The sequence below is a fragment of the Acanthochromis polyacanthus genome, chromosome 22 (assembly GCF_021347895.1).
Source record: "Acanthochromis polyacanthus isolate Apoly-LR-REF ecotype Palm Island chromosome 22, KAUST_Apoly_ChrSc, whole genome shotgun sequence".
Lineage (NCBI taxonomy): Eukaryota > Metazoa > Chordata > Actinopteri > Pomacentridae > Acanthochromis > Acanthochromis polyacanthus.
Window position 1 is genome coordinate 15,772,774 of NC_067134.1, and position 15,047 is coordinate 15,787,820.

At 42.3% G+C, this 15,047-nt stretch overlaps 1 protein-coding gene across 5 annotated transcripts in view; it reads left to right on the top strand.

The window, feature by feature from the left end:
• The window catches only part of LOC110963576 (histone deacetylase 4-like), an 83,840-nt gene that overhangs the window by 58,500 nt on the left and 10,293 nt on the right, over positions 1-15,047 (top strand). For 4 of the 5 annotated variants that reach the window (XM_022212013.2, XM_051941791.1, XM_051941789.1 and 1 more), the window contains 8 exons: positions 1,254-1,446; positions 4,019-4,242; positions 10,536-10,739; positions 11,127-11,325; positions 13,907-14,040; positions 14,125-14,227; positions 14,311-14,357; positions 14,449-14,556. In XM_022212013.2, coding sequence (XP_022067705.2) covers positions 1,254-1,446; positions 4,019-4,242; positions 10,536-10,739; positions 11,127-11,325; positions 13,907-14,040; positions 14,125-14,227; positions 14,311-14,357; positions 14,449-14,556 — 1,212 coding nt within the window. The remainder of the gene's footprint in view (positions 1-1,253; positions 1,447-4,018; positions 4,243-10,535; positions 10,740-11,126; positions 11,326-13,906; positions 14,041-14,124; positions 14,228-14,310; positions 14,358-14,448; positions 14,557-15,047) is intronic. The other variant, XM_051941790.1, reaches the window with a different exon arrangement.

Below are 15,047 nucleotides of genomic sequence, written 5' to 3' on the forward strand. Positions count from 1 at the left end.
ACATTTTCACTCGCTGTGGGCTCAGTTTTTACTGCAATAATGTCCTGAACATCTTCTAAACAGCACAACCATGACTGAAAGTAGAGAGAATGACAGTTATGCTGCCTTAAATCATAAAAAGAAAAGAATGCCCCTCTCAAAACAAGAAAGAAAACTTATTTCAAGGAACTTTTACCTTGAAATAAGTGAAAAAAATCTGTCAATGGAACAAGTGAAAAATGGCTTGGTAAGATTTCTTGAAATAAGATATGATGTTTAGAACATTGAGATCTTAAAATTAGTTGGGAAAACTTATTTTCAGCTATATTTTACCAGGATTGTCAAGCTTAGGTTTCTTAAAATAAGCCAGACATGCTTAAAAAAGAAGCAGTTTTTCACTCAAAAATAGATTTTTGCTTTCATGTAACCTCCTAATTTGAGATGTATTACCCTCCTGCTGTCTTCATTTACAAGCACCAAAAAATATTGTTTCCTTGTCTGAAAAACATCCAAAAAAAATCAGCAAAAAAATTCCCCAAATGTGCAAAACCTTCATCAAGAAAACTCCAATAATTCCTTAAATGTTTCCCTTAAAAGTTCTAATTTTTTTTTAAATCCCCCAAATAGTGCAAGAAAATTTTTTGTAAATATTTTCAAAAAATTAATAAAACCTTCCAAAAAAATCCTAAAAATATCTAAAGTGATTACATATATATCAGTAAAACTTCTGATATTTTCTTTAAGAAAATTCACAAAAAAAATCAAACAAAATCCAGCAAAAGTCGCTGGATTTTGGTTGATTTTTTTTTTTTTTGTGAATGTTCTTAAGAAACTTTTTTTTTTTTTTTCCCACAGGAAAATGTTCCAAGATGTCACTGAAAATATTTTCGCATTTTTCGCTGCAGTGTGCCGTCCTGCCCCTCCATGGAAACGGACCACTGAAATGTCTTCTGTGCAGTATTACACAATTATAATGCCATGAATCATAAATAGACAAGACTGGAGTTCAATTTCCTTGTTTATGTATTTGACAAAGAACAAAAACAAAGTACAAGAATGTTAATTTGATGTAAGACTTGTAAAATAAATAGATTTGGGGAAAATATCAAGATTTTATGCTTAGGTTATTAAATATTACTGACAAAACTGGTCATGGGAAATTTGCAAATGCGTAGTTTCTTTGTGTTTTTACTTTAAATGGTGTCTTCGATGCGTTTCTGCGGTACTGTACTTGGGGTTCAGAGGGTGAATCTGTCGCTCTCCCTCTCGTCCAGGTGACCTCAACCCAGCAGGACGGAGGTCTGCAGCCGGCCCTCTCCCTCAGCCCTCCCTTCCTCTCCGGGGGACACTTGACTCCATACTTGGCCGAGGCCGGAGCAGGAAGCGGCGGACACGGTGCGCACAGCCCCCTGCTCCAACACATGGTGCTCATGGAGCAGAGTCCGGCGCAGAGCCCTCTGGTCACAGGTAGAGCCACAAGCTGATGCTGTGAAACTGGTGCACAAAAGCAGCGCAGAAAATGAGCGAAGGCATTTCTGCTGTCATTTTGCAAGCAAGATTTATTAACCAGATACTGTGGAATGCTTTTTCTTATTGTTTATCCAATATTGTAGAGTCTGTAAGTCCCTGAAAAAGTATGATTAAGCACCCCAAAAAGTAGTTTTCTATCGTTTATGAAACACAAAGAGAGAAAAGTGACCAAACAACATAAAATAAATGTCAGTAATGAGTCACATTCTCATCATTCAAGAGGTGAAACAAACTCTGAGGGCAGTGCTGGAATATAACTGAGTACATTTACTCAAGTGCTGCCAAATTTTGGGGTACTTTTACTTGACTCTTTACATTTTCTGCTTTTTTTTTTCTATGTTTATTTTATAACTATAGTTACTTTACTTATTCAGATGAAGCACAGCCTGCAGTTCAGCTGAAAAATCTCTGAATTTTTACCATGTGAGTCATGGCTTGCAGCTGAGTCGGTCATGACTTTTTGGATGAGTCAGGAAACACGAAATATTTAGTTTTTTACAGATCCCAGTTAGAGGAAAGACTTTGTTTTTGGTAGATTTTTAAGTGGAAACTAAAGTAAATATTAAAATCAGATTCACATTTTCCTCCTGCAGCGTTTTAGTGATGCTTCAGTAAGTATAATCCAAAATTATCAAGCACATTGTTCTGAAATTGGCAATTCATCATGATAAGCAGGTTTGCTTTTGTTACTTCAAGGATGCTTTGATTTGAACGAAAGATTGTTGTCAGTGTAGAATTTTCTTGATTGATTCGGTGGTTGTTTGGTGTGAAAAGTGTCAGGAAAAGCTGAATATTGTCGAGTGTTTTGCCCACAACACAACGACACACAGTTTACTGTCATAGAGGAGGAACGGAAGCGGAAAATACTCACTTTAAGGAAGCCAGAATCAGAGAATTGTGGATCAAAATAGTTGGCGGTTCATTTAATAGTCGAACTAAATGAATAATCGACTAATTTTGGAGCTCAAATCTTGATGCTCATGAGTACTTCTTCCGACACTGGAGACTGTAGCTGTTGAAACTGACCAATCAAAGCAGCTTGTTGCAACTTTATTTTTGCTGCAATCTTTTTTGGACACAGAAGTAACATTTGCTGCATTACTCGTTGCTGTTTTTCGTAGAATTGCTTGTAATGAGGAGAAATCAGCCAATGTGATGGAAACTCTTCGCTTCTGAACCTTTTTGGCGGCGCACAAACAAGCGTCACCACGCTGACAGAGATGTGTGCCCGCGATGCTCCCCCCCGCACACTGACAGACGTCCATTCATTAGCTCAAACTAATGAGCCCCTTTCATATGTCAGTGTATGCTACGAGACTGTGACATGGGTCCATTGTGTGCCCTTTTCCCATAAGCCTCATTCATTGACCGGCACTCTATTTTCATCGCGACATTAGCAGTGAATGAGCGATGACGCACGTACAGACGCATGCATGCGTGTGTGTGTGTGTGTGTGGACGCATTAAAAACATACAGACGTGGACATGCGCTCGCCCACACACACATATCAAGAGCAGAGGAGGAATTGTCGCAGCCCCAGATGTGAGCCGCTACTTTTCGCATTTTCCGCCTTCGAAAATATCACATCAGCTCCTCTATCCGTGTGGTAGCTACACATAAGCAGACGTTTTTCTTTTTTCAGGAGGCATTTGAAAACCGTGTGTTAGGCATTTTCTCTGATATTTGCACACTAATCAAGCTTCTCAGATCATTTAGCAGCCTCATCCAGGGTCTGTTTTATTACTTCTCTCGCTGCAAATGGACTACTTTTTTCGGTTCGTATCATCACAATGGAAGAATCGCAGCATGGCGGCACAGATGGTTGTTTTCATTTGGTTCACAAAAGGCATCTGCTCACTAATCTTAGGTCCAACACCAATAAGGAACAATTAGGAACCTGTGTCTTGATGTATATTTGTCTTACATGTGAGGGTTTTTGCTCGCACTCTCATCAGTGCAGTTTATATTAAAGGTCCAGGATTTTCTTCAGGTGTTTTTGCTCCACTCGTTGTGGTCTGGAAAGTCTTACCGCGACCTTTAAAAGTTCTTTGAAGCCAAACGAGGACAACGAGAAGCTTTTTGTGATTTGGTTTTTCTGATTCTGCTTGTCATTTTTAATTTGGAAAAACATGGCGGCTGCTCTGGAAATGCAGTCATATTTCCCCTGAGCCAGCTACCAAAATAGACCCTGCAGTCGCACGACCATGTATCATTATGACACTCTAGTCTAAATAGTTTCAGGTGCTTAAGAGTGGCGGGAGGACACATCATCATCATCATCAAAACACAATTCTGCTTAGCTTTCCTAAACAGTGCTGCTGTTCGGCTGCCATCTTTGGGCTTCACTGACTCCTGTCTGGTTTCGTCCTGCAGTTAAAACTAAACTCACAAGATGTTGGCAATCTCTCTGGAGACATGTTAAAAGTTTTGATCAAAGCAAGTCTTATTATCAGCTCCGTGCTGCAGGGTTTCTCCTTATGTAACAAAGTCTTCCTTGTGTGTTTCCCAGGTGTAAGCGGCATATCGATGCCGACAGCAGCGTCAATGGCCAAGCTGCAGCGGCAGCACCGGCCCCTGGGGAGGACCCAGTCGGCCCCGCTGCCCCAGGGTAGCGCTGCCCAGGCTCATGCCCAGGCCCTGGCCCTGCAGCAGCTGGTGGTCCAGCAGCAGCACCAGCAGTTCCTGGAGAAGCACAAGCAGCAGTTCCAGCAGCAGCAGCTGCACCTCAACAAGGTAAAGACTGCAGACACTTAACCCTTTGAGGCCACAAGCTGTTTATTTCTTTGCTCCTGCCACCTTTTTACCCACTGTGGACTCGTTTATGAACGGCAACACTTGTACAGGAACAACGCAGCCATAACTAACAAACTCAGAAATGTCTTATATGCAGCGTGACTCAATCAAAACGCCATTTTAAAAAAAAACAAGTTGCTGGTTGTTTACTACTATTGTTGTCTCCCCTCTGCTCTGTGTAAACACAGCCTGCAGTTCAGCTGAGAAGTCCCTCAGTTTTTGACTGTTGCTTGCAGCTAAGTAACTAATGGCTTCTGGGTTGCGACAAGAAGCAAAGACATTTAGTTTTTTACAGAATCCAGTTGTGCAAAGCGATGAATTTTTAGCACATATTAATATGAGACTTGCCGAATTAAGTGATTTTTTTTTTTTTTAAGTATTATTTTTGCAGCTTTATGTAACAGTTAGAGGAAGACAGGAAAGTGGGAATGACCGCTGCATGGGGACTATAGCCCCAAATTATGGGTCGCCTGTTCAATCCGTTGAGCTAGCCAGCTGCCCCACATTATGTGATTTTGATGAAATTACCATTGCAGCAGACTACACAGTGGCTTGATGGTTAGCCTCACAGCTAGAAGATCCCCGGTTCAGGTCCCGCCCTGAGCTTGGGATCTTTCTGTGGGGAGTTTGCATGTTCTCCCTGTGCATGTGTGGCTTTTCTCTGGGTGCTCCAGCTTCCTCCCACAGTCCAAAAACATGCTGAGGTTAACTGATTATTCTAATATGTGAGTGTGATTGTTTGTCTGTATATGCAGCCCAGTGATAGACTGGTGACCTGTCCAGTTTGTCCCCTGTCTTCACCTTAAGTCAGCTGGGGTAGACTCCAGCTGCCCGCCACCCTAATGAGCATTAAGCGGTGTATAGATCACGGATGGATGTCATTGCAGTTGGTCACAGATGAGAATTCCAAAGACTGTTGGAAAGTTGAAAACCTGCCTATTTTTTTTCTGTTTTCACGATTTCTGCCTCTGATAAATGGAGTGAAGTTTAGAGGATGAAAACAAACAGCTTTTAACTGTGGTCAGATGCAGTATTTCACTATGTCTGTGCATGTGTTTGAATAGCAGTGAAGCTGTTTGTTATTCAACAAGCTGTACGTGTTTTCATCATTACTGATGAAGGCAGGTGAAGAAAGAGGCCGTGGATCCAGCATCACATTCAAATAAACTGATGATTAATTATGGTTGTAGCTGCAGAGGGCCAGCAGCTCGCTGTAGTAGTTTGCGTAGGCAGCAGCTCAGCCAATAAACGTGTTCGCTGTGGATGTGAGTGAAGTTATTGACTTTTATTCTGCCCTTCTCTTTCTGCCTCTGTAGTATTTTTGTTTGTGAGTAGGCGGAGGCAGGTATGGGTTAACATGTATAGCAGTGTGTGAATGTTTGCATCCCCGTCTCTGTGACTGCAGCCGAGACGAGTTGCCACGGGCTGCGAGGTAACTGTGCGCTGCCATGGCAACCGAGCGGAAGCCCGCACCTTATATGGGCAAGGGAGGAAGCGAGCAGCAGCAGCAGCAGCAGCAGCAGCAGCCGCCGCTCTGGATGGCTTTACCTATTCAGGCAGAGCACTCGCTGGAGGAGAGGTGGGTGGATGAAACAAGGGATTTCCTCTCCTCCTCCTCCGCCTCCCCCGCTCGTCTCCCTCCCTCCGTATGCCTCAGAGCTCTCCAGTGGCAGCTTCTCGCACAAACACCTCGAGAAGCAGCCGCCGGCACGCCAAGGACGGCCTCCGCGGTTTTGTCGGGACAGAAATGAAGAGCTGCTTTTGTGCTGTGTCACTCAATATGAGCAATGATGTCAGTTCGCTGGTGCCTTCATTGGTCGAGCAAAAATGAGAAATGTTCTTCGTTTTCAGGCCTTTTACAGGAACATTTGCTGCTTTCCTACGTTTATGTCAGTGTAGATTCAACAAAATTGAATCTGCTTTAGTTTCAGACTGTCGGTACAGAGCGACTCCGCTCTCTTTCTTTTGTCACGGATTTAAAGGAACAGTTTAGAATATTCACCCCTCTCACGTGAAGCTACAGCCAGCAGCTTGTTCATGTAGAGCAGGGGTGTCAAACATGCGGCCCGTGGGTCAAAACCGGCCCTCCAGAGGGTCCAATCCGGCCCTCAAAGTGTAAAAATTACAGAGAAGACATTAAATTGAATGGTTGTTGCTCGAGGTACGGACCCGTACCCGTAGCCTGTGGACTACGGATACTGCACTTTCCATTTGCCAATCAGATACGCAAGATCTGGTCACGTGACTCCCGGTAGACGCTAGCGGTACGGACCCGTAGCATCGGTACTACAGGTACGGACCCTAAACCTGACCCTAACCCTAACCTTAACCTTTGCTTACCTTTCAACAGTTTGCAGTGGTTAGCAGCTTCTTGACTCGTGAGACTCGTGTACGGGTCCGTATCTGTCTGGCAAATGGAAAGTGCCGTATCCGTAGCCCACAGGCTACGGGTACGGGTCCGTATCTGTAGACACTACCAAATTGAATTTAGTCAAACTGTAAATTTTAAATAATTTCAAGACCATGACAAGTTGTTTTGATCTGAAAGTAAAATACTAGATTGTTTATTGTTCTTTTGTCATTTTGTGTCTCATTTTTGTGATATTTTTGTCTTGTTTTGTCTTTTTTTTGGTCTGACTTTTGTTGTTTGCCTCATGTTTTGGTCGTTTTGTTTCCGGTTTTTGACGTTTTGTGTTTACTTTTTGTCTGGCTAGTGTTTTTGTCTCATTTTGGTCATTTCGTGTTTTGCTTTATTCATTGTTTTGCGTGTCGTTTTTGTCATTTTCTGTCTCGTTTTTGTCATTTTTCCTTTTTTGTCTCTTTGTAACTTTTTTGTCAGATTTTTTGTCTCCTCTTTGTTTTGTTTCATGTCATTTGTCGTTTTGTTTCTCGTTTTTGTCGTTTTGTGTTTCGTTTTTGTAATATTTTGTCTTGTTTTTGTTGTTTTGATCATCTTGTAAAATACTAGATTGTTCGGTTCCAGATAGCCATGACTAAAAGTTTTGTGCCTTGATAGACTCTCTGATCTGTAAGTTGTGATGTGTAAATGATAAACTGAGGCATAATATTACTGAAATTGAACTTATTTTTCTGAGCAAATTTCAGCTTGTTCTTAATGTTTGGTAAAAAGCACATTTTCAGAAAGTGCTTTTTTGCTAGCCTAGCCCTGCTAGACCCATGTTCTGAAGGCACAAGGGTCTAGGCACGCTTGACAGGGAGGGAGGCGGGCTAAAAGGTTGTCTATCAAATCACTCTGCAGCAATTGGGTAGGTATACAACCAATCGGCGCAACGAATAGGCTCAGAGCACCGGAAATCAGAGGATGCGGGAGTTCGGTGAAGCCTTATTTATACAGTCAATGGGTGAAGCTCAAGTATATTACAGACATGTTAACAGAAAGATTATTCAGAGTCGGTGCTAATGGAGCTCAACGACTGTTGTCGTTTTTGTTGTCGACCCTGGCAGAGAATTAAATTCGTTGCCGTGTGTTGTCTAGCACGGCTAGGCTAGTTGTTTCCGGTTGTTTCTGTCAGAATCGTCGCGCCTCTGTCGTCACTTAGTTACGCCCGCCTTCTGACTCTACACTTCATGGTGATTCGTCCGGCCAGTTTTAGGAGAATCCAGCCTCGAGCCTTATGGAGGGTAACTAGACCCACCCTGGCAGAGAATTAAATTTGTTGCCGTGGGTTGTCTAGCGCGGCTAGGCTACTTTTTTGCATTAAAACCAAAGGAAATTTTGGAGTTGTGGTTATTTATAGGTTATTATGCTGTGATTTTACTGGTCTGGCCCACTGGAGATCACACTGGGCTGAATGTGTCCCCTGAACTAAAATAAATTTGACACCCCTGATCTAGAGGCTGAAACCATGGAAGCAGCTACTCGTGCTCTTTCTGAAGTCGAGTTTCTTTAATGTTTTATCATTTTAGTTCAGGTTATGAATTCTAATTCTTCACCGTTCAGATTCTTTACACTTTTAACTAAGGTTCAGAATCGAAATTAAACATCCTTAGTGATTCCATTACAATCTGGCTTTTGGTAAAGGTTCTAACTTGGATCTCGATGCCCAACCTGAGTTTCACCGCAATGACTGGAGTTAGAGAACTCAGAAGTGTCCTCTGTGCAGTTATAATGCTATAAAAAGAAAAGATGAAAGTTGAATTTCAGCTCAGTTTGGCTGAAAAGTCCTTGAATTTTTATCACATAGCTTTTGTTTGCAGCTAAGTCACTGTGCATCATGGAACTCAGAATTTAAAGACATGCAGAACAAAGCGATTGTAGTGAAATATCATGATATTTAACTTAGATTTGTTGGGTTTCCCAGCGGAGGAGAGAATTGAAACTCCAACCATTTCTTTGCGTTTTTACAGTTTCTACACTCAAAGATCTGTTGGCTGCTTAATAAGGGTATGATGCATGATGTCAAATCAACGTCTGTCTGGCTTAAATCCAGATCAGCTCCGATCTGAAGACGTCACACTTTTCATCGCGCAAGATAAATGTATTAACCAAAGCGTCATAAACAGATGGTGCCTGAAAATGATCAATTCGGACTTTATGGAACAAAAATAAGCAATTTGAAGATGTTACTTGGAATTCTAATTATGATTATGCACCAAATAATATTGGCTTGTTCCTCCTCAGTTCATCAGTGTTCTTCTCTTTTATCTCTCTGACCTTTTTTAAAATCATAAACAACGGAAAAATAACAACGGTATCTGAAATTTTAAATTGACATATCATTTTTTTTGATACATGCATGTTTTTTTTTAATTAAATTACTGTCGACCACTATCAATTTGAACAATAACATCTCTGGAACTAATAGGGATAAAACGCTAAAAAATTGAAATAATTTCTCATTTTGTCAATTGATTTACAATCTTCAATATTGGACAAAAAATAAATAAAATGATCTCTGATTATTGGTGATTTGAAATATGAACAAGTCCCATCTTTGAGCTTGCATTAACACAAAAAAGAAAAAAGATCATGCGAAAATCAACTCGAGATGTTTTCTGTCACAATAACGCAAAACAAAACATCCAGAATATTTTCTAGCATGAAACACCTTCTCACAAAAATGCAAAAAATAGTTACTTTTGTTGAAGACCAAACCTGCTGAAAGTGTTTCGGGGGGCAATTTTTTAAAACAGTTTGTCTAGGAAAGTATTTGAAATATTAAGCTCAAATTTCACAGATGATTTGTAAAATGTGTTTAGAAATATGCAGATATTTTCTAAATATTCCAATTTTATGCAATAAAAATGTCAGGTAAAGCAGAGATGGTTGAGCACAAACTGTTCTACAAATGTGACCCTATGATAATTTTGCAGTCATGAACAAGCTGAGCTGTGGTGTAGTGGAAGCTGATTTTGTGCTTGAAGTCGTCAGATTCATCGTCAAATTGCCGCTGCACTTGCGGTCCGTAATGAAAGCAAGGACGTCAGTTTGAACCAGATAAAAAAGGAGGTTTCTGGGAAAGTAGAGCAGAGGGGGGGCAGCGGGGTCGGGGCCGGAGGTGAAAAATGGGGTAAAGAGACGTCTGTTTGAACGCAAAGAAGACAAGAGCAGCAGTGGCGAGGAGGAGGGGCTGAAGGGGAGCTGCTGAATGCTCTGACGTCAATGCTGTCCCCTGGCTGGGGGCCAGAGGACCGGAGGCTCGCCGCTCTGGGAACTCGTACACCCCCCCTCCAACGCACACACCTGTACACCAGCCCACTGTGGAGACTACCCAGCAGACACTCGTCCTTCTCTTCACATCACAAACACACAATGTGGAGGCAAGCGCTCCGCAGCCCTTTGAATGGCTCATGTCAGCGAAAGTGAATGAACAGACGACTGAATCACTGCTCGGCTAACAGTGGGCTCCAGAATGAGTCGATGAAAAGCAGCACAACGGGGAGCGTGGAATGTCTCTGTTCAGCGAGACACATTTTGCCCTGGAGTACAGTCGGCAGAGCGGCCACTCACACTCAATTAGAACGGAGAGGTTTGAAATGAGAAAGACACCAATCTGACTGAGTAATCCAAATTAAGCTTGTTAAAAGAAGAATGCTCCAGAGAAAGGGGTGATTTGCCAGGATTTTGATTCAGAAGAAAGCGTTTGTCTGAAGGCAGCCTCACACGTTGGATGGGATTTGTCACATCCTGCTGTTCAATTGTGAAGTAAATTTCGCGTTGTCGCGTCGTCACCCTCCTCCCTCACTGCCCTACTGCCCTGTTTGACCCGCAGATGATGGCCAAGCCCGGCGAGTCGCCCGTGGGCCGCCAGCACCAGAGCCACCCCGAGGAGACGGAGGAGGAGCTGAGGGAGCACCAGGATGCCCTGCCGCCGGGGGTCACCATCAAGCAGGAGCCGCCCGACCCTCAGGAGCTGCAGGAGGAGCTGCAGCAGCACCGGGAGCGGCAGGCCGAGCAGGAGCTGCTCTTCAGACAGGTAGAGAGTCCGAAACAGCCGCGAAAAGTGAGACATCTGCCCTAGTTTACAGCAACACAGGCAGAGGGAATCAATATGAACTGTTTCACAGAGTTGATTCCTGCTTGACTTGGCACTAAAATGCTGTAGGTGTTTCTGGGGAAGACTGAGAGAAGATAAAACACAGACAGAAATGCAATTTAGATCATGAAAACATTGCACTGGCATCTCTGTGATTAAACTCAAAGCTAAAGTCAAAGTTACAGCATTTGTTTTGGCTGCCATCTTTTGGCCAGAAGTTGTACTTGCAGTTTCAAATCGGTCTTGAGTCTCTTAATGCGTTTACATTTCTCACAAAACAACCTGCAGCAATTCATCTTTTTTACTCGCATTTTCCTTTATCGTAAGCAGCAGGCCCTGTTGTTGGAGCAGCAGCGGATTCACCAGCTGAGAAACTACCAGGCGTCGATGGAGGCCGCCGGCTTGTCGATCTCCTTCCCAGGACACCGCCCCCTCTCCAGGGCCCAGTCGTCTCCGGCCTCGGCCTCGTCCTTCCCCATCAGCGTCCCAGCGCCTGATCCTCCCGTCAAGCCTCGATTCACCACAGGTCAGCATGGCCGTCCTGGTTTTCCCCTGTCACCTCACCTGTAGCTGACCTTTTATTTTTTTGTTTCTTCATTTTAGGCATTGTTTGCTCATTTTTGACTACAGAAGACAGAAATGACAACAGCGAGGCCAAACAGAACGTCGCACAATTTGGATTAAATTAAGATGAAGTTGAAGCAAGAACATGAAAGATGCAAAAATACAAACTGCAATAATAATTTGCATTAATAAACACAAATAATAAAGTCAGAAAAGCATAAATAGCTATAAAAAAAACTCCGTAAATGGCACAACCATGACTAGAAATCTTTGGTGCTTTATGATACAGTTAATCATTATTTATCATAGAAAATTTACAAAACCTGGATGTCTCCACATTTGTTACTGATTCCGGTGGCTCTACATAATTACATTTTATTCTCTTTTGTTTTTATACTTGTGTCCCATTCGCTCTGTATAAACACAGCCTGCAGTTTAGCCGAAAACCCTCCGAATTACGGATTTTTTTTTCGCTTTTTGCAGAATCTGGTTACTTCAAACTTTTTTTTGTGTGGGAAATTTTTAATGAGGCATGCAGAATGAAGTGATTTTGATGAAATTTCCCAATTTTGAGCTTAGATTTGTTGATGTTTCGTGACCAAACAGTCCTTTGCAGATGGTTAGTTCAAGAACTGTCTGTTTTTTGCAGTTTCTTTATCTGTTAAATGGTAAAATTCTGGTGAATTTCAGGCCTGTCAGTGGCTTTTGGAGCTCATGGAATTAAAGTAAAAGGCCAAGTATTACTCAGTCTTCAGTCTTGATGGAGGTTGGCTTTATAAATTGCTTTTCTTTCCTTTTTGTAGTACAGTTTTCAGCCTTCTGGATCTGGCTGATAAGAACACAGAAATAGACACCTCAATAATTAATTCACATAAACACCCGTAATTTTAATTTTCCTGATGCAACCACACGCCACCCACGAGTAGTTCAAAGACTGTCAAAAAGTTAAAAATGTGAAGATTTTTTCTGTTTTTACACTTTCTGGCTCTGATAAGTGGTGTAATTTTTTTAAAAACATGACACATCTTTCAAACCTGCCGACGAGTTTTGGGGTTCAGAGGGTTAAACTGCTGTCAGGTTGCCAGGAGTATTTATTGCCGTGATAACAGACTCCCTCTGGTGTGCCTCAGGCGTTTATTGGAGATGTTTTTAGGCTTTCACTCCCATCATAATGCACTGGGGAATAGAAAAAAAAAGAAAAATCCATCCAAAAAGCAGGTGAATTGGCCAGAAAACGGTGCATCAGTTCCAGCATCCATCTGGTAGCAGATAGAATGGAGCTGGATAAGTAAATGTTGCCAGAACCTTTTCTCTCCCACTCTTTGTTCCTGTCAGACATCTGACTCTGAATGATGAAAAACGAATACCAAAGGAAGCTGTGGAGAAGTCATTCTGGAAAAAAGCAGCTCCTGCTAGCCATTTTTTAATAGTCTCATCTTTGTGAGCTGTGAGGATGCTGAAGACTGTGACAGTTTTTTTTGCATGCATGCACCATCGCTGAGGGTATTTTTAGTTTGGCCTACTTATCAGGTCCAAACTACATAGAACATTCAGGGAAAAAGTGGCAGCAGAATGTGGATATCGGACTGGGAGGCTTTACATTTTAAATGAAGTTTTTGCCACGTGAGACACGGGGAGAGTTGAGGTAAAAACCTGCTAAAACCAGGTGGGCTTTCACAATAAAAGCTTAAATTTGCCACCTTGTTCTTTGCTGGGAACATAGACTGTATATATATAGTGGGCATAGCATCTGGCTCCAGAATTGAAGCCAACCCGGAAGTGTCAAAAACTTGCAATATCAGGCCGTCCGCTAGGGTTGGCTCCAAAAAGCTTTTTCTCCATAGACCCCAATTCATTTTGGGAAAAAATAAAATTTGATAGACTGATTTTCTACAGCTCAGGATTTTTTTCCCCATTAGTTTTCATGGTCAAAATGAGAGATCTGGTGGCCGATCTTAAAATAAATCAATACTGAATTTTAAATAAATCGTTAAAGTTGGCGGAGCCAGGGGGCGTGGCTATACTTGATTGACAGCAACAGAAGCCTCTGCGGTAAACGTGGGCGGGATAAGAGAGTCCTCAGCCAATCCTGCCCCTAGTTACTCTCCGGTCCAGCCTGTTTAATGACGCTTTTTACGTCACTGGCTCCAAAAAGTCCAAAATGGCGACCAGGAAGTAGCAAAATCCGGACTTCATTTTCTCGGCGTTGAAACCAACGGGTGACGTCACGGTTAGTTTACGCCTGGCTGGGAATAGCTTTTCATTTGAAACACAACTAACATGTCTGATCTAAAGTGGTGCAAGTTCAGAAGGGGCACTTTATTCATGCTGGATCTGCCAGTAAATACTAGGGCCTGACCAAAAAAGAAGTTATTTTATTCATTTTATATTTTTAAATTAATCGGCCAATTAATCCTTTATCGGTATTTTTTTTTTCTGCCAAATATCGGTATCGACATAAGCCTAAAAAAATCCATATCAGTCGGGCCCTGGTAAATACTACACAAGTGTTTTAATAACATGTTTTTTGTGTGTTCCTGCAGGCCTGGTGTATGACTCCCTAATGCAGAAGCACCAGTGCATGTGTGGAAACACCAACAGCCACCCAGAGCACGCAGGCCGCATTCAGAGCATCTGGTCTCGGTTGCAGGAGACCGGACTGAGAGCGCAGTGTGAGGTAGGTAGAAATATCACCTCACTGACCGTTACACACTGTAGGAGCCTGGATATGAGAGCAGCGTTTATATGTGTGTGTTTGCAGTGTATCCGTGGGAGGAAGGCCACTCTGGAGGAGCTGCAGACGGTTCACTCTGAAGCCCACGTCCTGCTGTATGGAACCAACCCACTCCGACAGAAACTTGATTGTAAGCTCGAACACGCACGCGTAGCATTAGGTCGTCTCAGCCGCTAACAGCCTCTAATTTACTTGTTTTATCTCCTCATCCAGGTTCAATCACTCCCATGTTTGTCCGGCTACCATGTGGAGGAGTCGGGGTGAGTAGCGCTCGCTGTTTGATCGTAAACCTGCAGTTTGTGGAGTCAGCTCAGTAACAGGAGCTTTGCTGTGTGTTTGTGTGTTTTTAAGGTGGACAGCGACACCATTTGGAACGAGGTTCACTCGTCCAGTGCGGCTCGTCTCGCTGTCGGCTCGGTTGTAGAGCTCGTTTTTAAAGTTGCTACCGGAGAGCTAAAGGTGACAACAATCAGTTTCTTTCTCTTTTTCCCATTTCGTCTGTATGTTTCTTGATGAGGGATGGACATTTTAAAGACCTTCCTTAAACGATAGCCAGCCAATCAGAATTCAGTTCATCACTGAAATGAATGAGACGCAAAACATGAATGTTTTTAACAGTTTTTAACCTCTTGCGCTTCATGTTTGTCTCCGAATCAGCTCAGTTACATAAGGAATTTGAAGAACATGTCCATCATCTTCTACTTTGTGGGATCATATATTTTTGGCAAATTTTAAAATGAGGAACATAGAAAAAGGTTGTTTTCAGTTAATTTTCTGTTGAAAGTCTAACGATTTTTCCTGTTTACTAGTTTCTTTCTCCAATAAATGTTGTAATTTTGGAATTTCTTTAAAGATAACATAAATTTGAATCTTGCCAGCAGGTTTTAGAGTAGGGAGGGTTAACAGATCCTATCTTTATGCATTTTTAATGGAAAAAAATGGTATTTTTA